This window comes from Equus przewalskii, chromosome 15 (genome assembly GCF_037783145.1).
Source record: "Equus przewalskii isolate Varuska chromosome 15, EquPr2, whole genome shotgun sequence".
Classification (NCBI taxonomy): Eukaryota; Metazoa; Chordata; class Mammalia; order Perissodactyla; family Equidae; genus Equus; species Equus przewalskii.
This window is the reverse complement of record NC_091845.1, coordinates 8,023,062-8,045,698: the sequence shown is the minus strand read 5'-3', so window position 1 is coordinate 8,045,698 and position 22,637 is coordinate 8,023,062. Positions and strand designations below refer to the sequence as shown.

The 22,637-nt window shown below is 55.7% G+C and overlaps 1 protein-coding gene across 16 annotated transcripts in view; it reads right to left on the bottom strand.

Annotated features, from left to right (window-relative positions):
- The window catches only part of ATP2B2 (ATPase plasma membrane Ca2+ transporting 2), a 351,827-nt gene that overhangs the window by 42,397 nt on the left and 286,793 nt on the right, over positions 1 to 22,637 (bottom strand). For 7 of the 16 annotated variants that reach the window (XM_070576511.1, XM_070576502.1, XM_070576510.1 and 4 more), the window contains 7 exons: positions 16,128 to 16,253; positions 14,463 to 14,495; positions 13,246 to 13,305; positions 8,196 to 8,237; positions 7,223 to 7,381; positions 3,967 to 4,181; positions 474 to 716 (listed from right to left, as the gene is read on the bottom strand). In XM_070576511.1, coding sequence (XP_070432612.1) covers positions 474 to 716; positions 3,967 to 4,181; positions 7,223 to 7,381; positions 8,196 to 8,237; positions 13,246 to 13,305; positions 14,463 to 14,495; positions 16,128 to 16,253 — 878 coding nt within the window. The remainder of the gene's footprint in view (positions 1 to 473; positions 717 to 3,966; positions 4,182 to 7,222; positions 7,382 to 8,195; positions 8,238 to 13,245; positions 13,306 to 14,462; positions 14,496 to 16,127; positions 16,254 to 22,637) is intronic. The other 9 variants (XM_070576512.1, XM_070576517.1, XM_070576514.1 and 6 more) reach the window with 3 other exon arrangements.

Below are 22,637 nucleotides of genomic sequence, written 5' to 3'. Positions count from 1 at the left end.
GGAACCACACAGAGCCGAGGAGGATCAGCCCAGCGGAGGCCATCCGAGATCAGCCTGCGGTCCTGCCAAGATCAGCAGAGCTGTCCACTTGAGCCGCTGCAGAGGCATGAGGGAGCCTCGCCGAGACCAGAAGACCCACCCAGCTGAGCACAGCCTCAACTGCTCTCACAGAATGATGAGCCAAATGCAGTTTGGTTTTAAGCCACTAAGTTCTGGACTAGTCAGGTAGCCAAAGCTAAGTACTTAGGGAGGGGGAGGGCAATGAGAGCAACTAAAGAAACACAACTAACAACAATCTTCTTTTTTGTTATACAAACATCATAGCTAAGTCAAAGAGAAACAAGTTGCTTACTATGTAGCCACCCCCAAATACATCATCAGGACTTTAAAACAAATCCCATTGCTCAGCCCGGCGAGGGCGTCTGCATCACCACGTGGATCTTGCTCCCTCTGGTGGGGGCTGCACCACTTACCAGAATCTTGGTGGTGTAGGCGCTGTTGATGGCGATGGCGTTGACCAGCAGCTCCATGGTCTTGGCGTTGATGGAGCTGGGGTCGGGGATCTCCTTGTAGTGGACGTCGCCGACGTAGGCCTGCACCACTGTCATGCGGTTGGTGGTCAGCGTGCCCGTTTTGTCCGAGCAGATGGCGGTGGCATTGCCCATGGTCTCACAGGCGTCCAGATGGCGTACCAGGTTGTTGTCCTTCATCATTTTCTGGGGAAAGGGGCAGTGAGAGGGTGACAGTGAGAAGAGGGAGCTGGGGGCCGGGGCCCGGGGCAAACTCACAGTAAATGAGGTGGGGCTGTCATAGCCCGCCCCTCTGCTGCCCTCACAGGCAAAGCATCCTGGTTGCTGCAGCCTCTGACTTCTGGGCTCTTCTTGTGTGTGCAATTTATTAGTGGAGCTATTTAAAAGATTTAATTGGCTTAATTTGGATTACAGAAGCAATTTGTATTCTTTACGGAAAAGAATGGTAAATTAAGGTTAGGTCCTCTCTAATTACTTCAAATATTTTTCTCTTACATCCTAATAGAAATAAGCATTCCTTATTTGATTATGGGTTTTCTCAAATGTACCATCTTTCACTGGTACTTGGTTTTCATTGTTACTTTGGTTTCATCAAAAGTAAATAAATTTATGTGTTTATAGACATAAGACAATAGCTGGAAAAATATCAAAATATTAGTGTCATTATTTCTGGGTGATATAATTATAGGAAATTTTTATTGCCTTGCTTTTAAAATCTATAGATTCTATTTTTTCTACAATGAATACATATTATGAGTTGCATAATAAAAATCACAAGTTTCTTTTAAATATAGATACACAAAAAAGAAAACAAATCAGCCATAATGCTGCCACCCGGAACTGATGCATCTCATATAGCAACATCTTTTGTTTTTAAATTTATAACAAAAATGGAATCCTGCTATCCATATTATCATTAATTTTCTTGTATTCGCCTCCCTTTGTCTCTTTCCAGCTCCATACTTCTAGCTTCTTCCAGGTTCTCAAGCAAGAAATGCATGTAAAGTAATTCTCAAGGAACCAGCATGCAATGCAGGCCCTCTGGACACAGTGACCCTGTCAGGCAAGGAGGGACATGAAAAGCTGCTCGAGGCTGAATCAGACGTAGCTCTAGTCTGTTCCTAGGAACCTGATTTCCTGTAGTCTTGCTCCTCATTATAACTCTTTACAAGAGTAAAAAAGGAGTGCCCTTGGAATAATTTTAATAGCAGTTCATGTTACTAAAAAATGAGTATTGGTAGGATTATATGAGATGGTAGCTCTCTTATAACCTGTGATGATAGTAACAATAAATGTATGTTGCGCAGACGATCAAGAGCAATTTGAATTTGCAACACGCTTCATAGTTTGCAAAGTTCTTCCGCACTTATTTTCTCATCTGATGTTATAAGAATCCTGTGGAACCTTCGAGGATGCTCGTAATCCTTTGGCAGTTGAAGAAGCCGAGGGAAAGCGACCTGACCAGGCTCACACACCTAGTGAGAGTTAAAGCTGGGACTTGAACCCAGCTCTGTTCCACCTCATAGCCTGGATCATCCCACTGGGACTCCGCCCACCTGCACCTCTGCGGAAGATTTGTCTGTTGGGCTTAAGAACGTATAGGCCTGTGCTGCCTAGGATGGTAGGAAGTGGAAACGGGGCTGGTCTGACAGGAAATGTGCTGTAAGTGGAAAAAACACGTCGGCTTTTTAAGACTTACTATGAAAAGACAAATGGCAAAATATCCTGCTAGTAATTTTCATATTGCTTGTTGGATGGATAATAATTTGGACATATTGGGTTAGATAAATTATATTATTAAAATGAATTTCACCTGTTTCTTCTTACTTTTTCTTTTTAATGTGGCTTCTAGGAAATTTAAAGTCACACGTGCAGCTCACATCGTGCCCCTACTGGACTGTGCTGATCCACGCGGTCACCTCTGTTCCGTGGACGGCGGCCCCCAGGGCGTGGGTCCAGGCTCAGAAGGTGGAGTGTGCCTCACCTGGCATGGGTGCTGTGCTAAGTTTATCAAGCGACCGTACAAGTAACACTACTCAAGATGCCCGAAGCGCCGGGTGCCAGAGATGTGAACTGCAGACGGTGCGGAGGCCTAAACACATCTGTCCGTGATTCCCCCAAAACCAGCTCAGTGCGACTTTCAAGGAGCCCTTGAGCTCAGGTGGGTGGCTTTGGGAGTCCCGACTCATGGCCGACTCAAATCTCCATCTCCAGGCCCTGGGCCCCCGAGCAGCATCATATTGTGACCTGTTTGGGCTTTGGTTTGTGGGATGGAGTTTCTTCGAGAACCCTAAAACAGGGAGACGATAAGGGCCGTATCCTTTACACAGAGCTGCCACTTCCTGGCACCTGCCTGGAGATCTCTTTTCTGTATGAAATTACATCGGCGAGCACAGCCCAAATGCCAGCTTGGAAACTGACGCTCACTGTGCCCTTGGGCGGCTCTGCCGATGTCTGGGAGCCAAGGTCTTGTTTGTAAACATGCCCAGGCCTCTGCCCTCGCAGAGACATCCTGGCCTCGGGGCCCTGGGAAACAGGACTGCAGGGTCCTGCCCTCCAAGGAGGGGACCATGGGGCCAACAGGGAAGAGAAGCTCAGGGTGTGAGGACCTGGGGTGAGCCAGGCTGGAAGGCCCCCAAGAGGGTCAGATGTACAGTGCCCACAGAGACACTGGCCCACCCAGCCCAGCATTTGGGCTTCACGGATGGCCAGGGGCCTGGGAGCAGGGCAGGTGGGCACGTGCCATCAAGGCAGCACGTAGGAACGCCCCACAGCTCCCACAGCATTCATGGCCCACCTGTCCTGCGCCAAACTGCCCTTAAGACCTCATATTTTCAGCCCATCTCCTGAGATGAGGGGGTGTCCATAAAATCGACATCCTTTTTGTTTTGGGTTTATCTCTTCCAAACTTTAGGGAGCAACCTCTGAGATTAGTTGTGTAAGTTCTCCGGCTACCATGGGGCCTCTGACCACAACGGCCAGACCCCTGTCTACATTCCGAGGGATGGGGATGGGTTTGGGCCTGCATGGTGACGTCTGCTTTTAATTTTTTTTTTAAAATTGAGTCAACTGTCAACGTTTAAACATCAGAAAGTTCATATTAAGTCCAGGTTTCTGGCTTCCCTTGAAAAAATGTGAGGATCTGGCAACACTAAGGCCTGCATCTCCTCAAGGTGACACTTGGCTGGGCTGAAGAGGGGCTGTCCCCTTAGCCAGGCTGTGGCTCTCTGGTTTGCCACAGGTCCCCGGACTCCCCGAGGACATGTGAGTTTTGGGTTCCAGCACACATCCTCTCTCTGAGCTTCCAGTGTGTCCACTCCCTCCTTAGCTCTTCTCCCCACCCCAGCCCTGGCCCCACCCGCCACCCACAGACCCCCGGCTGGTGGCAGCCGATCTCAGCAGCATCAGCCGGCGGGTGCCGCTCGGTCCCTCTCACCTTCACGGAGTAGGCCAGCGAGATGGTGACGGCCAGAGGGAGCCCCTCGGGCACGGCGACCACCAGCACCGTCACGCCGATGATGAAGAACTTGACGAAGTACTGCACGTAGACGGGCGTGCACTCGGGCAGCCACGGCTTCTTGTTGACCACGAAGGTGTCCACCGTGAAGTAGAGCACCAGGATGATGACGGTGATGGCCGACATCACCAGGCCTGCAACACCGGGTGGGGGAGCCGCTCAGGGGCTCTCCTCAGGTGGAGGCCCCGGGAAGTGAGACGTGGCCCAAACCCTCGGACAAAAGGGCTCTGGGTCAGACAGGCCCTCGCTCACATCCCAGCTCTGCCACTTACTTGCTTTGTGCCTGGGGCAAGTCCTTGATCCTCACAGAGCCTCGGTTTCCTCCTCTGCCCAATGGGGATGCCTATTTATCTCACACGGTTTTGTAAGGATCCAGTGTGATTAATGCACGTAAAGTGCCTAGCATGTGCCCGACACATAGTAGGTGCTCAGGAAGTGTGCGCTGAGTGAGTGCATGAAAGAATGAGAACCGCTTGCATGGCCCTTTCATGCCATGATGGTGTGCACTCGGTGCCATTTATTTACTCATTCATTCGGGCACATTGTCGTTCCTATTCCAGGAACTAGGGACATGCAGCAGAAAGGACGGAGTCCCTGCCCTTGGGGAGCTGATATTCTAGAGGGGGAGGCAACAAGAAACAAACACAAGAACAAGATAGTTCAGATATGGAAGATGCTGTGACGAAAAACTCCAGGATGACGTGACAGAAAGGGACATGGGCAAAGATGGGAAAACCACCCAAGTGTCCACTGACAGACAAACGGATAAAGGAAATGTGGTCTAGACATACAATGGAATACTACCAGCCACAAAAAGAAGGAAATCCTGCCATGTGTAATACCATGGATGGACCTGGGGGGCATTATGCTAAGGGAACTAAGGCGGACACAGAAGGACTTTTACGAAGAATCTAAAAGAGTCGAACTGACGAAGGCAGAGACTAGAAGGACGGCTGCCAGGGGCTGGGGGAGGGGGGAGCTGCTTTTCAGTGGGTGTAAAGTTTCAGTTATGCAAGACAAGTGAGTTCCAGAGCTCTATGGTCCAACACAGAGCTTGCAGTTAACAATGCGGTATTGTGCACTTCAAAACCGGTTAAGAGGGTAGATCTCCTGTTGAGTGTTCTTACCCCAAAACCAAAACCCAAAAACACCCCACGAAGGAACACAAGGAAACTTTTGGAATTGGTGGATACGGTCAGTACCTTGGTGGTGGTGATGGCATCACAGCTGTATGCAGATGTCCAAACTCATCAAGATGTATGCATTATATGTGTCATTTTTTGTATAGAAATTATATCTCAATAAAGCTAAAAAGGAAGAAAGTGACAAGGGCTGGTAGGAGTGGCTGCTTTAGCTAGGGTGGGCAAGAAAGACTTCCTGGAGGAGGCGATATTTGAGCAGACAGAGGAACGATGAGAAGGAGCACCCAGGCGTGGTGGCCCATGGGAAGAGCGATCTAGGTAGGGGAAACAGCGGGGGGCCCTTTTTTGGATGAGGAAATTGAGGCTGGGAGGAGTGGAGAGGCTTGCCCAAGGCCACAGGGCAAGGAGGCGTGGGGGAGTTAGCAGCTGCAGGAGGCTACCTGCCCGGATCCCCTGGGATCCTCCTGCCAGTTCAGCGTGCCCAGCCCGTCTGCAGCAGGTGCTATGCAGATGCTGCTGAGACCGTGCACCTGCAGCCTCTGCAGAGGAGGAGCAAGCTGGGACAGCTGGCGTCTCCTTGTCCGGAAGTGCCTGGGAGGGGACCCCACCCCACTGTGATGGCCCATATCCAATGGCTGATGTGGGGGTGCAAAGACCAGCCCCCTTGCTGCAAGGCCGGGAAGACCCTGCGGAGGTACCAAGGCTCCAGAGCTCCCCGTGGGGTCAGGTGGAGCCAGGGATTTCTCCAGAAACCTCAGCTGTGTCTGGCTTCTTCCTAGCCCTGGCACATCCCTTACCCTTTCCTGGTCTCACCTGAGAGCACCCCCTCCAAAAATCCCGTGCCCACCCATCGCAGGCTCTGCTTTCAGAGAATTCAGCTCAAGAGAGAAGCAGAGGTGGGATGTGAACCCAGAAGTGCTCGGATCTGAACTCCCTGATTGGCAGGGCCGAGGAGAGGGCAGGAGACCAGTGAGGACTTTGAAGGTCCTGGGGTTGCTCTCCTCGCTTCCTTCCCTGCCCCCCAGCGCCATGTTTCCGTGGAGTCTTTTACGCGGCGGGGATGGAGGAAATCCCCGGGCCCATCGCTCCCCCACCCCCACCTCCAGCTGCGGAGCCTCAGAGCCGCTCTACCCCCGTCTGACAGTCGCAGGGGCGGGAAGCCAAGCTCCCAGCAGCCGGGAGCTGTCACCAGGCCTCCAAGTTTAAATATAGACAGCCAAGCCTGTAATTTGCCTCCCTTCTCTGTGCCGTGGTGCCTATAATTAGAGCCGGAGACAGCATGGAGGAGCGAGCAGCCAGGTGGGGAGGCCTGTGCCTGTGCCGCGTCCTTACCCAAGAGGGGAGGCCACGGCTATGTCAGACGGGCCGGGGCTCACCTTGCAGCTGGGCTGGGCTTCCTGGGCCAGAGGGGCCATCACCAGCCATCACCTATAGCTACTCCGTCAGCTGGGAAGCCCAGCTTTTTGTGCCAAGGTTCAGACAAGGGGCTTCTCATCGGGCACCTGGCACTGCCCTCACCCATTCAATCTACTCTGCACTGCAGCCAGGTGGTCATTACAGAGCCCAAGTCCACCCCTGCCCTCCCTGCTCAAACCTCTCCCATGGCTCCCACTGTCCTTAGGATAAACCGGAGCTGCAAACTCCAGGCCCTGCAGGATCTGCCCCTCTCCAGTCACCACATCCAGCACGCGTTAAGCACTCTGTATTCATAATCTCCTTTCATCCTCATAACAGTCTCTGAAGGAGGGATCACCGGCACCCCAACTTCACAGACTGGGGGCAGCAGCTCAGGGCCAGGTGCAGTGACTCTCCGCCCACGTGCTGTAGCAGCCTGCCCGAGAGCCCAGGCTTTTCAGCGTCACTCCTCTGCCTCTCTAATTGCTAATCAAGTGCCTGTTAAGGACTCGGAGTGGCCTCTGTGCATAGAGAAGGGTGGGTCTCAGGGACCATCTCATGCAGACGAGGTGATGGAAGCCCAGCTGGAGGCAGGGCCCTGTGTCCCCCCGCGCCATCTGCCGCGGCTGCGCACTTACCCGCCTTGCCGATCTGCACGGCCAGCTTGGTGAGCTTGCCCTGCAGCACGGACTTCTCCTTCTTGTGCATGTTGGCCTTCTTCTTGTCGTCGGCATCGCCGCCCTCGGCACTCTTAAGCGGCTGCATCTCCATGGCGGCTGCCCCATCCTGCTGTTTGGCTGCAGGGGGCAGAGCACGCACATGTATACACACACAGACACATGGACACGCACACACAGGTCAGCCTGCCAGGTGGGGATGTTGGTGCCAAGATCCTCCCGCCCACCCCGGAGAGTGTGGTGACACACTTACTCCCTCCCTGTACCCCCGCATAGCTGGCACAGAAGCCCTGTGAGGGGGTCTGCCTCTTTCAGCTGGAGACCCTAGTCCCAGGGCCACTGGCTGCCTTGGATGTGGAATCCAGGACGCAGCAGAGAGTGACATGGCTCCACCCTGGATTCCCAGAAGAAGTGGGCTGGGGTCCCCTCTGGGCCTGAACAAGCCCACCAACCCTCCCCCAGGTGGCCCCTCGGCTTTTCCCACATTCAGACAAGACACATACGTTTGGGTTTACCCAGGTGGTCCCTGGGCCATGTTGTTAAGATATTAAGTAGTCACCAGACAGGAGGGACAAAAAAGGAGGCTGAAAAGGTAAAAGAGGGTGCCCTCATCCATGGGTACCAAGTCCCCTCCTCCTTCAGTGGACTGCCTGGTGGGCCAGGGGCCCTACCCCTGAGCCCTTAAGGATCTTAAAGAACCAGCTCCAAGTCCTCAGCTAAATGGGCAGCACAGCTCAAAGGCTGGGGAGAAGCTGGCCGCAGCCATCCCCTGTCCTCACCAGGGGGTGCCTCCGTTCGGCCTGGCCCCATGTGAATCAGCCTCACCACCCTAAAGATGCCAGGCACCCATAGGTGTGGATGTGCCTGCCTCTGGTGTGGTTCTCAGAGCCAGTGGGGAGGGGACCACAGAAGCCGGTTAAGACAAAAGGGTTACCTTTGCTCTGGCTGGCGTCCACATTGCCATCCTGCATTTTACCTACACGACAAAGAATTTTAACAGACAACAGAGAACAGACAACACACGTTGGTCATCACAAAGACGCAACAGGGCCACAGACACTCATGTCACGGAAGGAGGAAGGGCCAAGCCGGCCAGGCAGGCCCCTGAGGTGAGAGCAGACCCGGCCTGTGTGTTGGCTGTAGGGTCTGTCCTGATTGTCTCGGGGCTCGGAGAGAGAGCTTCTGCAGGAATTCTTTTGGCCCCGAGCATCTTACAGATTAAACGACAGCCTCTGAGGGTAAAGGGCAGGAAGCAGAGGAGCAGGAGCTCTCAGGTCCCCAGTGATTAATTTGGTGCCTTTTGTGGGCTGAGAGGAGGCGAAGAGACACGAGAGAGAGAGAGAGAGAGAGAGAGAGAGAGAGGAGGGTTCTAGAACAGGAGGAGTTTGGCCACTGTGCTCCCTGGTTTCTGTCTCCAGAAGGGATGTCTACTTTCTCCTTCTCCTTCTGAAGGCGCGTGAAGCCCCACAAGGAGCAACACATACAAAGGGCTGGCAGGGGCTCCCCAACAGTGGGCTCTGCGGGTCCCCGAGTGTGTCCAGGGGGCTTGGTGGGAGGGCCCTGGCACCTGAGGGGAAGCTGCTGGCCCCTCCCGTCCATCCGGCTGTGTGCTCTTTATTCTGAGTTTGAGGGGGTGCAGGAAAAAGTCAGGTGGGTGGGCTCCCCGGGGCACCACCCAGCCCCGCACGTCAGGGCCTGATGCTGCCTGGTGCTGGGGAAAGGGCTGAGTCCGGGGCTCCCCGGCCCCTAGTCAGGGATGCCCGGGGGGTCCTCTCCCCAGGCTTGGCCAGAAGCTTGTGGGCTGTGTTCTCAGTGTGGGAGGTACTGGTGGCCATGGCCCCGTGGCTGAGACACCTGCCCTCACCTGCTGGCACTGCTGAGGGGGGTGGCCTCCTGTCTACTGAGCTCATCAGAGCACTGCCCGCGGGCCTTGCCATCCCGGGGGGAATCTGAGAAGGACGGCCCCCTCGGACGTTTGCTGTGAAGGTGGTTCTCACAGCTCACATTCTAGGAGAACCCGGCGTGTGCTGGGTGCACGCATGACCTCCACGATGCCATGTAAGCCTCACCACAGCCCTGCGGAGAGGGCTCCTGCACGACCCCATTCACAGATGAGAAGCTGAGGCTCAGAGAAGGACACGGCCTGCTGGCTCTCAGCAGGTAGACAGAGAGCTGGCCCCAAAGTGTGTGCGTGTTTCTGCCCTAGTCGGGGAGGATGCAGCTACCCCCAGCCCCTCTGAGCCCAGGCGAGAGGCGGTGAGGTGGGACTGGTGGGACTGGGTTCCGGAAGGAACAAGCTGTGTGGCTTTACCTCTCCCAGACTCAGCTTCCACGTCTGTGAAATGGGGATGCGACATTCACATCCCAGAGCCCCTAAAAGTTGCCTTAGAAATAACCACTTGCCCATTCAGCCTTTTGCAGGTTGAAAGGCTTTTGCAAGTGTCGCCTCTTGTCCATCTTCCCGACACCCTGTGAAGTGGGGGGCGGGGGAGTCATCATCCCTCACATTTTACAGACAAGGAAATGGAGGCCCCGGGAGGTTCCGAGGCAGCCCTCACTCATGGCGCGTCCTGATGATAACCCTGGGGCTGCATTATCCGTTCCACAAACACTGTCATCACCAGCACCATGGCCACGCCATGGGCGCCTCAGGGGGGAGAAGTGGCCTTCCTGGGACCCGGCCCCCGCCCTCTGCAGGGAAGCACAGGGCTGCTCCCACCGCCTCTCACGGCAAAGCGCCAGCGACCCGCCCCGGGGCTGAAAGAGAAAGGCCTCCGCTGCACTGTTGTAAAGTTTTTTTTACTGGATTAAAAAACAAAACAGAAAAAGGCTTTTTAGAGCAAAAAGGAGTGAACTACAACAATTATCTTTATTTTTAAAAATAATTTTACTAACTGGGCTAAAGGGACTAGAGGACCCGCTTCAGTAGCGCGTTTCAGAGGCACAAAGGGGCCTGGAGCCGCACTGCACATTATCAGATGCAATAGCCCGTGTGCGTGTGCGCGCCCATTAGCCAAGCGAGCAATTTCCTCTTTTATTTCCATGGTGACCACGTGGCCAGAAGAATAATCACCAACGCGGGTATTTGAGGAAGGGAGCGGCGTTCTGGGGGTGCTTCGGTGCAGATGGCCTGGTTTCTCAGAACCAAGGGACTTATTCGGGGCTCTCCTCAGCCACACTGGTGCTTGCCCGGTGTGGGACGGGTGGTGGGACAGCCAGCTCTGGCCCCGCGTGGGACCTGGACGATGGCTGTGTTTCAGGGGACCGGGGATGGAGGACAGGACTCAAGATGGGGAGCAGGGGTGGAGACTCAGAGGCCTCCCTCTGCCTCAGATGCCAGACACAGCTTTTCCAATGCGTCTGTTCTCTTCCTGCATTGCGAGGGACATGGGCGCGAAAAGCACGGATGTGGAGGACTTCTGGGGAGGTGGCCTCATAAACAGGCTTTGGGGAGACAGGCCACTGGCCAGGAGGCCCGGGAGAAGTCCCTTCTCTTCCCCGAGCCTCTATTTGTTCCTCTGTGAAATGAGACAATGCCGACTAGGGTGATGCTGACAAAAAGCCCTGTGAAGCGCCCGTGTAAATGGCTGGAGTTGAGAGTGATGTATTTCTAATCACGATTCTAAGTGATGTATTAAATAGCGATATATTAGTAAATGTAAAAGAAAAGAATAAAGGAATAACGACAGTCCTAATGCCTGCGAGATGGATGGAATGCGGCCACCTTTCAGTCGGAAGGGGCTTGGGGGAGTGGGGGGGGGCGGGGAATACCACCACCTGAGCTCAAATCCGGATTCATCCCGATTTGGCTCAGAGGAAAGAGGGGATGGGGACAGTTAATTCTCTGCCTCACCAAGGCTCAGCCTAGTGCTTCTCAGCCATGAGGGCGCTCCGGAGCCCGGGCAGCTTGTTAGAACGCAGATTCTCATTCAGCAGGTCTGGGGGGCCCTGAGAGTCTGCATTTCTAACAAGCTGCCAGGAGATGCCCAGGCTTCTGGTCCTCTGATCACATTCTGAGAAGCAACGGTCTAGAGCACTGTTTCCCAAAGTATATACTGGGAGTGTACCAATCCTACAAGATTCAGCCAGGAAAGGTCCTGCAGCCAGACCAGCCTGGGAACCCCTGCACGGCTCTGTAACTCTCCACTATCCGCCAGCTTATTCAAGGCTCTGAGAAGTCCTGCAATGAGGAAGAAACAAATTCTATCCAGTGGTTCTTAAGCATCTTTGACCACAGGAAACTTTTCTTGTGGGGAAGACCTTGTGAAGTTTACAAGGCACACTCCACGGGACATCCTGGATCAGGAAGAGGAACACACACTTTAGAGCCAGCCAGGCCTGGGTTCAAATCCCAGCTCTGCTACTTTCTAGCTCTGTGACCTTGGGCTAGTGTCTTGATCCCTCTGAGCCTCAGTTTCCTCATCTTTAAAATGGGGACAATAAATTCTGCATCACAGGGCTGTCATGAGGATTAAATGAGACGGCGAGCATGAGATGCTGGCGAGGGGCCTGGTGTACAGGAGAGATGGCCACGAAATGACAGTTCCCCATCTTCCCTGCAGTTTTTCTGGGGATACCTGGAGTTTTCTGCTCCAGTTTGGAAGTGAGGCTGCCCCTTCTCAGGGACCAGCAGCCAGGATGCTGTCTATTGGTTCAGGGAGCCCAGCAGGCGCAGCGCCCGGGGGCTCAGGACGCCACCTCCGTTTCCTCCCCCGCCGTGGGTCTGCCCGCCTCGGTCCTCCCTGTCATCCCTCCGCCACCGTCCCTGACGCATGACGTCTCCCACAGCCCAAGCTGTCCTCCTTCCTTCTCCTGCGCCTGAAATAGACCACGCCCGAATCAGCCTTTCTTGGCAAGGACAGCACTGCTCGAGGAAGCCCAGCCCTGACAGCACCTGAGGTGCGTCCATCTCGGGTCACTCTGAATCCGGGTGGCTCAGCCTGAGGTCTGGCCAAGGGATGCGAGGATCAGGTGGGACAAGATCCCCACGTCTTCTGGGAGTGGGGAGGAGTAAATGATACAACAGATGAGAAACCCCATGCCCGACACGCAGCGACGCTGGAGGGAAGGCTTTTCCCTCCGCCTCCCTCCATCTGCAGGAGCGATGGGCTCAGGGCTGAGCCCGAACGGCTCTCAGCAGTTCAGGAGCAGCCTGGGGAACTCTTACGTGACCTAACTGGAGCATAGGGGATGTATCTGAAGATGGGAGGGTAGAGAGATAAGAAGTCTTCTACAGGCTTGGAGGCAAGTGAATGGAATTCCTCCCTGCTGTGTGTAAAGAGGTTAGGATGCAGACCGCAGGTCCAGTAGCAGCCCTCCACCCCCACCCCAAGGAGCCAGGAAGAATGCAGAGACTCAGAACAACGCTCCAGCACAGGCAACAGCTTGAAACACCGGTCCACATCCAGGGGACAAAACTAGGCTCGAGCCCAAGCGAACCCCTTGCCCATCCGCTCTGTGAAAGAGAAGAGGAAGAAACGTCCGCCGCGGGCTCAGCCATGCTACAGGGTGGGGCCAAGGAGCTGAACCCTGGCCTGGGTCCCCCCGGCTCGAGGGACTTTTAGAGTCAGGGATTGGAGCTGTCACTGGGGACCCAGATGCCAGCTTCAGCCCAGGTCCTGAGCCCAGGCCTTCTTCCCAAAGCCGGGCCCAGGAATGTGCTTAGGAGAGGGTCACACCGGGTGGGATGCTGCTTCCGGGGGGCCAGATCTGAAGCCAAGGTCATGTCCCTCTCCTGGGCTCCACTGGGGGTCAAGGGCACCACAGGAGTCAGCGCTATTCTGGCAGCCACGAGCGGGCGCCGAGCTGATTCTCTGGTGGGTGGCCCCTCTCCTAAGCACCTACCCCACATGAGAGGTTTGTCCCAGAGCTGCCCATGCACATCCGAGAATGTGCAGTCCAGAACAGGGAGAGGCAAGCCCAGAGCCGGGGCGGAGAGAGACGCCCGTTCACCCGAGACCGAGAGCTCGCCGGCAGAGACGTACCATTGACTAGGCTGGTATTTGCACTATCGGCGGCGTTTGAACTTGCCGCACCATCGGCCTCTGCGGGGGTGGGAGGGATGGAAAATGCAGTGTGTCACAATGGAGAAACGCAACAATGCAAACAGCAACAACAATACAGACGTGAACCAACTTGTGCGAAGTGATGACTATATTCTTAAAAAAAAAAAGTCTCCCTTGGAAATCAAGAAACTCAAATTGGGTGGGGGGTGTGTGAAATGTTCCCACAGAGATGCCACAGGAGTTGGGGGAGAAAACTCAGACATGGAGGGTCTTTGAAATAAAACATGGAGGATGATCAACGTGGTTAGGCGGGATGGAACTGCTGTGTGGTAAGGTCTGGACCAGTGCGCCCTGTTGGCACAGCCAATCAGGCAGGTCTCCCTCAGAGAGGGTTCCACGAGGAGAGGGGGTCTGGCTGCCCATCAGGGCCAGAGGGGCCCATGGCCAGGAGTCAATTCAAAATATTCAACAGCCGGTACAGTACGGCACCAGTCATTCTGAATGGGTGTTCGCTGCGACAACCACCGCCGCGTCCCGGTAGAACATCGGCTGATGGTGGCGACTTAGCAGGATTCACACCCTCGACTCAGGCCACTGCCCATGGCCACCTCCTCCTTCCCTAACCAGCGCCCTAGATTGCCTTGGTGACCTCCATGCGTGCCACCATTTAAAAGGTGACATCGAGCATGTTGCATTTTGCACGAGACAGGGGAGATACGAGCGAGTTTTCCTTAATTTACAGATTAAAAATGATATGAGATGGTCAATTCACTCTTGTTCTTTCTCGGGGTGGGGAAATGGGTTCTGTGGGAAGGAGAGGGAACAGACGCTCCCGGGTGAGGTGGACACGCCGTGTGGCAAGGGGAAGCTGGGATGAGCTGTGTGGGTGCGGCAGGGATGGCAGGGCTGTGGTGGTGAGCAGGGCTGAGCACCGTGTGGAGACAGTGGTGGTGCCATGCACACTTGGCCGGCAGGGGGCAGCACCTGGAGGGTAAGTAGGCAGAGGGGGGCGGTGCTGGCTGGTCACGTGGGGCTGGATCACACGGGGGCACAGTGGAGGGCCTGGTGGTGCCCAGCCTCCAGCTGTCACGTGGCCTCCTCCAGCTGTGTGCTGGGGGTGTGGGGCCAGGGCTCGGTGGTTAAAGGCTGCTGCTATTTGTAAAAGCCACATCTACCCTGAGGGCGTCTTACTGTACCTGGTAGCTGAAGGCCATCCCCCTTCTTCACACCTGTGTGATGATTTTGGAGACATGTTAATGAAGGAGAAGCACACACAGCCTGCTCTGTGCACATGTGCACACGTGCTCATGCACACACACACACGCATGCACACACACCGGCACGCCGGGGTCGTCCTGAAATGGGCACCCACGGTTGGTGGGCTCTAAGTGATGTCCCTGGTGGAGTGATGAGACGGGAGTGCCGAGGGGGCCCAGCCCTGGCTGTGCTGCTCACGGGAGCCTGGGAGGCTGGGCTGCCCCCGTCTCCCTCCGCCACCTCCCCTCCACGTCCCACCTCTTCCCACTACACTGACACCCCCATCTCACTGGGGTGCAGGAATGCACTCAGCAAGGGACCCGACCTGTGCTTTGGGGCAGGAGAGGCCTGTCTTCCTATTGGTATTTTAAAAAATACAGGCCTGGCCCGTGGGAGCTTCTGGGTGCTTCTGCCCCTCATCCTGGCCCCAGAGAGGCCAAGGAAACGGGTAACGGCTGCCGCAACCTGCCCAATGGCTCACATCTGCTAAAAGCTGCCTGCACCCTGGGGCCACAGCTTCTGCGTCACTGTGTGGACACTGTGCTGACACCCTGTGGGCCTCTTGGCCAGGACTCTGTCCTCACTTTCAACCTCAGCTCTCCCCTTGCTCTCTTCAGCCTCTGGATTTCCCAGCTCACAACTTAGCTCCATTGTTTGTGCTGGTAGGCAGTCAGAAGCTTAGGGGGCCCCACTAGAAAATGGGTCTCACCCTCGGGAGCAAGTAACCTTTGATCACGACCAAGGCCCTGTGCCTCGTTGGCCTCAGAGCTGGAGGGCAGGGCTGCCTGTAAAACTCAGGAAGGGGCCACCTGCTATTTCATCTCCTTCCCCTGGACTCCAGGAGGTCTGGGCGTTGGAGGTCTTCCTCTGAAGACATGAGCGGGGCTGTCCTTGAGACGGAGAGTGGGTGTTGGGTGAGGAGCCGGCTGTGCTGGCCAGAGGCCTGAGCCTTTGGATTTCGGCCCAGCCTGATGGGATTTGGGCTCCTTGTGTCTTCTAAGCATCACCTCCTCTGCTCTGAGAGGCACCTGTGGCCCAGGCTGCCAGCCTGCTGCCCTGATGGGGAGCCCAGAGAACAAGGAGTACTGTTCCCAAGGGGGAGTGGGAGCAGAGCTCAGGTGAGGTGGCAGCTCTGGGGGATGGGGGGACTCACAGCAAGGAACCTGGGCCACCTTCCCCAGAAGCTGCTCTGCCCACATCTGGGGCGAGTCTGTGCTGGGAGGATACGCAGCTCTGCTCAGCGGAGCTGAGAACAGGCAGGAACATGCCTGGATGGGGATTTCTACTCGATATCAGGGCGATGGTGGGACCAGGTCACACTTGAGGCTGGAGACTCAAAGAAGTGCTCAGCACTCTCGATCTGGCCCAGGAAGGGAGGGGCTTCCATGACATGACTGGACAAGACAGAGACTGGGACAAGACCCTGGAGATGGAACAGACAGAGTGCTCCTGGCTGAGCAGGGCCTCAAGGATGCAGGAGGTGGCTGCTGGCACAGGGTGTGGACATAAAAGGCACTCGGTAACTATTTTGTTGAGAGAATGAATAAACAAAAAAATGTGGCCTTAAGAGCTCCTCTCCCGGTCTGCAAGGGGGTTGGGCCTACCTTTCTTGTCTTTCTTCTCCTCCTCCTCGCCACCAGCCCCCAGCAGGGTAAAGATGATGCCAGTCTGAGAGTTCACGCCCACGGCCGTCACCACCATCCGTCCAGAGCCCTCCATTACATGGGTCCCTGGGGACAAAAGCCAAATTACCATTGCAGGAAAGTTACCGTTGCAGGAGCCCAAGCCCTCCCCAAAGGGGTGGAGGGAGCTTGGCCCCAGTCAGCTCCCATCTCCCTGCTTGCTCAGGGCCTGGGCACCACCCAGGTGCTGTGATGGGCCTGGGGCTCAAACGCTGCTGTTCCTCAGTTCCCAGGCCCCAAGAGCTCAGGCCCACCACCTACTATCTTCTCCCAGACAGTCGCTTCCTCCTGCTGCCCCCCTCCCGCCTCCTCTCCCACCCTTACAGGTCACGCAGGGCCCACTCTCGCTTTTCCTTATCAATGGGATCTAGGACTACTTCGCACTCTGCTTAATTCTGTAACCAGCAAAGAAATGCCAGCTAAGCCCTAGACAGGACTCCTTAAGATGGGGTCCAGCCCCACCCAGAGACCTGGGGAAAGAGCACAGGGCTCTGTGAACTTGGAATGAGAAAACAATGACTCTCTACTTTAACAAACATCTACCTGAAATTTAGCATTTTTCCCCTGTGAGGAACACAGGCCACAAATCCCAGAAGCGTTAGTGGTGCCCACAACGCCATCACGCGCATTACAGAAATCCCAGGCCCCCTCCTGTCACTTTACAGTGCTGTGCTCACTTATGCTCATCCTTAGGTTACAACGAGGGCAGTTGTTAGACTGACTGCTGGATCTCATTCTGCAGTGTGCTAATAAAGCACAGATGTTACCATACCACGCTTTCCTTAATTACTTTACCCAAATTAAGATAACTGGCTTCCTTTGTGATCCAATATATTTTATCTTATGCATTTCAAAGCATTATTCCGAGCAGGGGTGGCGTGTGTGGACACCAGGCCACCCCAGGGTCCATGGCGCCAGAGAAGTTAAGAGCCCTTCCTTAGAATTTTAGATTTTTCAAATTGAGATCCAAAGGGCCCTGGAATTCTTTCCAGGGGCGAGAGGGCCCTTTGGTCAGAGTGGCTCCACTTTATTCATCTTTGGGGTTTCCGTGTCAGCTTCTGTTTGACAAGAGAGCCTTGTTGCTACTGTGAGGCAGGCCTCTCCACCGTGCAGGTTCAGGGAGCAACGTGGCAGAGAGAAGATAAGACGCAAAGAAGACTCATTGAAAATGTGGTCTGTCCCTATGACAGAGTCTGGACACATGGAGCATGTACAACAGAGTCTGTACACGTGGAGAGTCTGTACACATCGAGCGTGTATGACGGAGTCTGTACATATGGAGCGTGCATGATTGAGTCTGTACACATGGAGTGTGTATGACAGAGTCTGTATATATGGAGCATACATGATAGAGTTTGTACATACGGAGTGTGCATGATGGAGTCTGTACATACGGAGCGTGTATGATGGAGTCTGTACATACGGAGTGTGCATGATGGAGTCTGTAGATATGCAGTGTGCATGATGGAGTCTGTACACATGGAGTGTGCATGACGGAGTCTGTACATATGGAGCGTGCATGATGGAGTCTGTACATATGGAGTGTGTACGATGGAGTCTGTACATACAGAGCGTGCATGATGGAGTCTGCACATACGCAGCGTGCATGATGGAGTCTGTACACATGGAGCATGCAAGACGGAGTCTGTACGATGGAGTCTGTACATACGGAGTGTGTATGATGGAGTCTGTACATACGGAGCGTATATGACGGAGTCTGTACATATGGTTCAGCCTTAAAAAGAAGGCAATTCTGACACATGCTACAACATGGATAGACCTTGAAATTATGCCAAGTGAAATCAGCTAGTCATAAAAGGACAAAGAGTGTATGATTTCACTTGCATGGGGGCCCTAGGGTAGTCAGATTCAGAGAGGCAGAAAGCAGCATGGGGATGCCAGGGGCTGGGAGGGCCGGGGGAGCTGGAGTCCATGGGCTGCAGTTTCAGTTTTGCAAGATGAAAAGAGTTCTGTGGATGGATAGAGGTGATGGTTGCCTAACAACATGAATGTATCTAACGCCACAGAACTGTACACTTAAAAATGGTCAAAAGAGTCAGTTTTATGTTACATATATTTTTCTACGATAAAAAAAATTGGAAAAAACATACAAAAAAAGAAAAAACAAACTGCTGGAGCCATGGCCTCTCTGGGGAAACAGGTGACCCCAGGGAGGGTGGCTGGGACCAGCCCGGGAATCGACGGCAGCGACGACAGCCGGGTTTGACAGTGGGAGGCGCAGCACGGCTGGCCCTTCATCCTCAGGCTGGAGCTGGGGACGCGTGGCCACTGCATCCCGCTCAGCAGCCCTCACAGAACCGACGGGCCACTCACAAAAGAGAGCTGGCCTGTCCGGCCTACTGGGCCTGGGTGGTGTCGTCTGTAGAAGGCCAGGGCCCCACGGAGGCCCCCTCAGCCCCTCAGGGACTCTGTTTTGTAAAGAATCTAGATATGTGAAGTTTGGCCCGGCAGGCACCCACTTTTTTCTGGTTCTAATTTTTACCACTCTGGGTAGAAAGTTCTCTACAACACAGCTGTGTCTCCTTCCAGAGAGAAGGAAGAACCTAGTCCTGGTCAGGGGCAGTGGCTCAGGCTGCCTCAGGCTGCACAGTGAGAACTGTCTACAGACAGGGTCCGAGGGCTGACGGCCACGCACGCTGACCCCAACACCAAATGGCCTCGGGGACCTGCTTCTTGACCTCTGTTCTGATTGTCAGAGTTTTCCCTTCTTTCGCTTCAACACTGACGGCCACTGCTCCCTGCTTCGGGGAACCTCGCCTCTGACAGCCTTCTTTTTGTCTCCCGAGGTGCTTCAGACTCGCAGTCCCGGTCAACAGCCTCATGAGAATCGTGTGCAGAACGGATGAGTCAGGACTCCAGCACTTTCCTGAAGCGAGGAGCCCACTCTTGCTGTTCAAGAGGCTTCTCCCACTCCTTCCCTTTCCTTCCAGGATCTGAGGGACAGTTTGAGACTGCGCGTGTGCACGTGTGTGCATGTGTGCATTTGTGTGCGTGCATGTATGCATTTGTGTGCGTGCATGTATGCATTTGTGTGCGTGCATGCATGCATTTGTGTGCGTGCATGCATGCATTTGTGTGTGTGCATGTATGCATTTGTGTGTGTGCATGTATGCATTTGTGTGTGTGCATGTGTGCATTTGTGTGTGTGCATGCGTGTATGGTGTTCTAGCCTCTTGTCCTCTAGGGTCTCAGGATCTTAAAGTGCTTTACAGACAGACAGACTCTCCAGTGAGTTCCTTTAAAGTAGGTAAAGGTCAGTCCGTCCATCCTCTGATGGGTAAACCAAGTCACACAGGCTCCCTGAGGGGGCATGAAGCCCGCCGAGCTGTAACAGAACGCAGATTTTCAGACGGCGAGCTCTTGAGCTGGCTCCCTGGCCGTTCCTAGGACAGAAGGACAGTGCTCTTTTGTCCCTGGGCAGGGAATAGCAGGGACCACAGGATGAGCTCAGGCCTGGTGTTGTCCCATCACAGGAGACCCTGGAGCCAACTACCTGCCAAGAGGCACAGACAGGGAGAACCCGGCCCCACACCAGGACCCGGGGAATTATAACTTCCTGACAAAATGCTGTCTCGTGCAGCGGTCCACCTTGTGCGGGGGCTGGCAGGAGGGGTTGTTCAATATGGGCATATTAGACAGAGGAGGACACTGAGAGGTCACAGGGTGGGGGCACTGAGACCTCTAAACATGAGGGATGAACACACTTCTCTGCATTCCCAGTGTAGACAGCAGTGTCGGCAACCAGCACCACCTCCTCCAGGACACGTGCTCTGCGCGGGCCTTGTGCTGAGCCCATCACAATCGTCTCAGCGGTCCTCACACTGGCCCTCGGTTTACAGAGGAGGAAGCTGAGGCTCAGGGAGAACTGGCATGCCCCGGGTTGCCAGCTGGGGAGGGGCAGAGCCCGAATTTGAACTCTCCCCTTTCTCTCGGGCCTGTCCTTGGTCACACACCACTCCCCCTAGGAAACGAGGCCCTCACACCCTGGAAAATGTGGGCTGGCCACAGTTGAGGATGTTCCCCACCTTCGCAGCCCTAGGCGGGATGGAAAAAGATGCAGGGGGCCAATTTCCACCCGAGCTAATCAGAACCCAAATCACTTTCTGATCTAATCACTGCCATCGCAGGAGGAGCTGGCAGCTCTGCACTGGGAGGAGGGAGGAGGGAGGAGGGAGGAGGAGGATGGGGAGGCAGCCCAACACAAGGACATGGGGACCTAGGCGAAGACACAGCATGCCCCCTGCCCTGCCTCAGATGAGCTCCCAGGTGGTCCTCCAGGCCCCAGCATGGGACCGGAGCAAGGAGCTGGGGCATCACCCTCCTCCTGTGGTCCTCTGCACCCCAGCAGCCCCCAGCCTCTGCTCTGACCTCTGTCCCCCAGCTCAGACACCCTCAATAGCTCCCTGAAGCCCAAATGCCTCAGTCAGTGCCCCCTGGGTCGGACCTCAGCCTTCTTCTGGCCCTTGACCTCTGACTCCTGCCCTGTGGCCTCTGCCCTGGGAGCATGCACAGCTCACCCGGCCTTTGTGTCCAGGCCCTTCCTCATGCCCCACCTTTGTTCACACAGTTACCTGAATGCCCTTCCACCTCTTGTCCAAATGCCCCTCCTCTTAGGGGGCCTTCTCTCACCCCCACAAGGGGACCTCCCCTCTCTCCTCTGACCCATCCCCTGCGGGTCCCGTGGGCTGCTTCCAGGCCTGGCCCCCCACTAGACTGTGGGAACTCTTGAGGGCAGGCTCTGGGTGTGAGTAACCCCCAGCAGAGCCTGGCTTCTCGCTGGCCCTCCAGCACCTTTTTCACTGTTCCCCCTTCTTTATCAGGCAGGACCCCCACAGCCCCTCAAGCCATTTCATGGTTTCACAAAGGGGCCCATTCACCCGCCCTGCCTGCTCCCGCTCCCCACTGGGCGTCTCCCTCCCCTCCTGGGAGCTCGGAGCCTGGCTGCCCCTCCCACCAGAGGAATAACCAAGGGACCAGGTCACCACCCCCTCCAGGACCCCTGCAGAGGGCAAAGCTTAACAGCAAGGCCTGCTGCTCTAATGGTGGAACCACAGGCACTCAAGCCACTGGTCGGCTGACTAAATGCCTCCGAGGAAACAGCAGGGTCTTTGCTGGGGGCAGAGGCGGGAGCCCTCAGGTGTGGGGGCCTCGGCAGGGCCTCACACAGGACCTCACTGTCCACGGTCTTTTGGGCACCATCTTGTGGCGCCCAGATCCCCTAAGCTCCCACGGACCCCTCAGAATACACAAGCACGGTGGCTGGATAGAGAGGGCCCTGGGCTGAGAGGGGGACCTGGAGCCAGTGTGGCATCTGCTTCTGATCTGCTGTGTGACCTAAGGCCAGCCCTCTCCTCTCTGGACCTCAGTTTTGTCCTCTGCAAAATGGGCAGGTCTGGCTTCGTCGCCACCTCAGCGATGAAGAGTGGGCACCCCGGGCCCCAGGGAGACAGGGGCCACTCCTGGGTGGCACAGGGCAGCTTCCACTCAAAGGCTGCACCTCAGGGGAGAACGGCTCAGATGGGGCCCCAAGGCCTCTGCGGACAGACTGCGCAAAGGCGGGGTCCCCTGCCCGGGGCCCACTCATTCGCTGGACGGACAGACATGGTGGAGGGCCGACTCTGCCAGGCCCCAGGGCCTGCAGGGAGGGTCCCCGTGGTCCCTGCCCCCCAGGAGCTCGCAGTCTCATTGGGGTTGAGGGGCATGGACAGGCACACAGGGCCACAACATAGGACAGCAGAGGCCCAGTGGCTCTCAGGCTGAGGGGGGCAGCCCGGGTGGAGGTGGAGGCGGGACGGTGCTCGGCCGAGCTCGGCTCATGAAGGAGGGTGGGGGGCTGGATGGGGGAGGCCCAGGGGGGGGTGCAGAGCTGGGTCTGTGCTCGGTGTTCAATAGGGAGCCACTGAAAGGATTCTGGGGGAGGAAGGAAGAGAACCAGTCTTTACAGAGCGTCCCGAAGCGTCAGTTCTGTCTGAGCTGCTGTCACCACCACTCCGCAAGGTCACGACCTCTTGCCCCCACTTCATAGGCAGGGAAGCGGCTCAGAGAGGCCGGCCCGCCCCCAGCCAGGAGGGCAGAGCTGGGGTTGGAGCAGGTGTGTGGCTCCAGCCTCGTGGTCTTCCCGCCTTGGAGGTGGTGCGCAGACCCAGGGACTGAGACGGGGCAGGAGAGCACTGGGGACTGTGTCACCACCCGGCTCCCTCCCTCCATCCATGAGAGAAAAGGAGCTCAGGCCCAGGGAGCACGGGGCTCCCGCTAATGGGACGCCCTGTCCTGCCCACTGGAACCTTCATCCTGTGCCCAGGGAGGGGAGTTCTGTGGCCTTTGACCCAGCAGCAGAGGGTGAGCCAGAACCTTCCCGACTGCAGGCTCAAAGCCCGCCTGTGCCTCAGACTGCTCTGAGCAGCAGGAAAT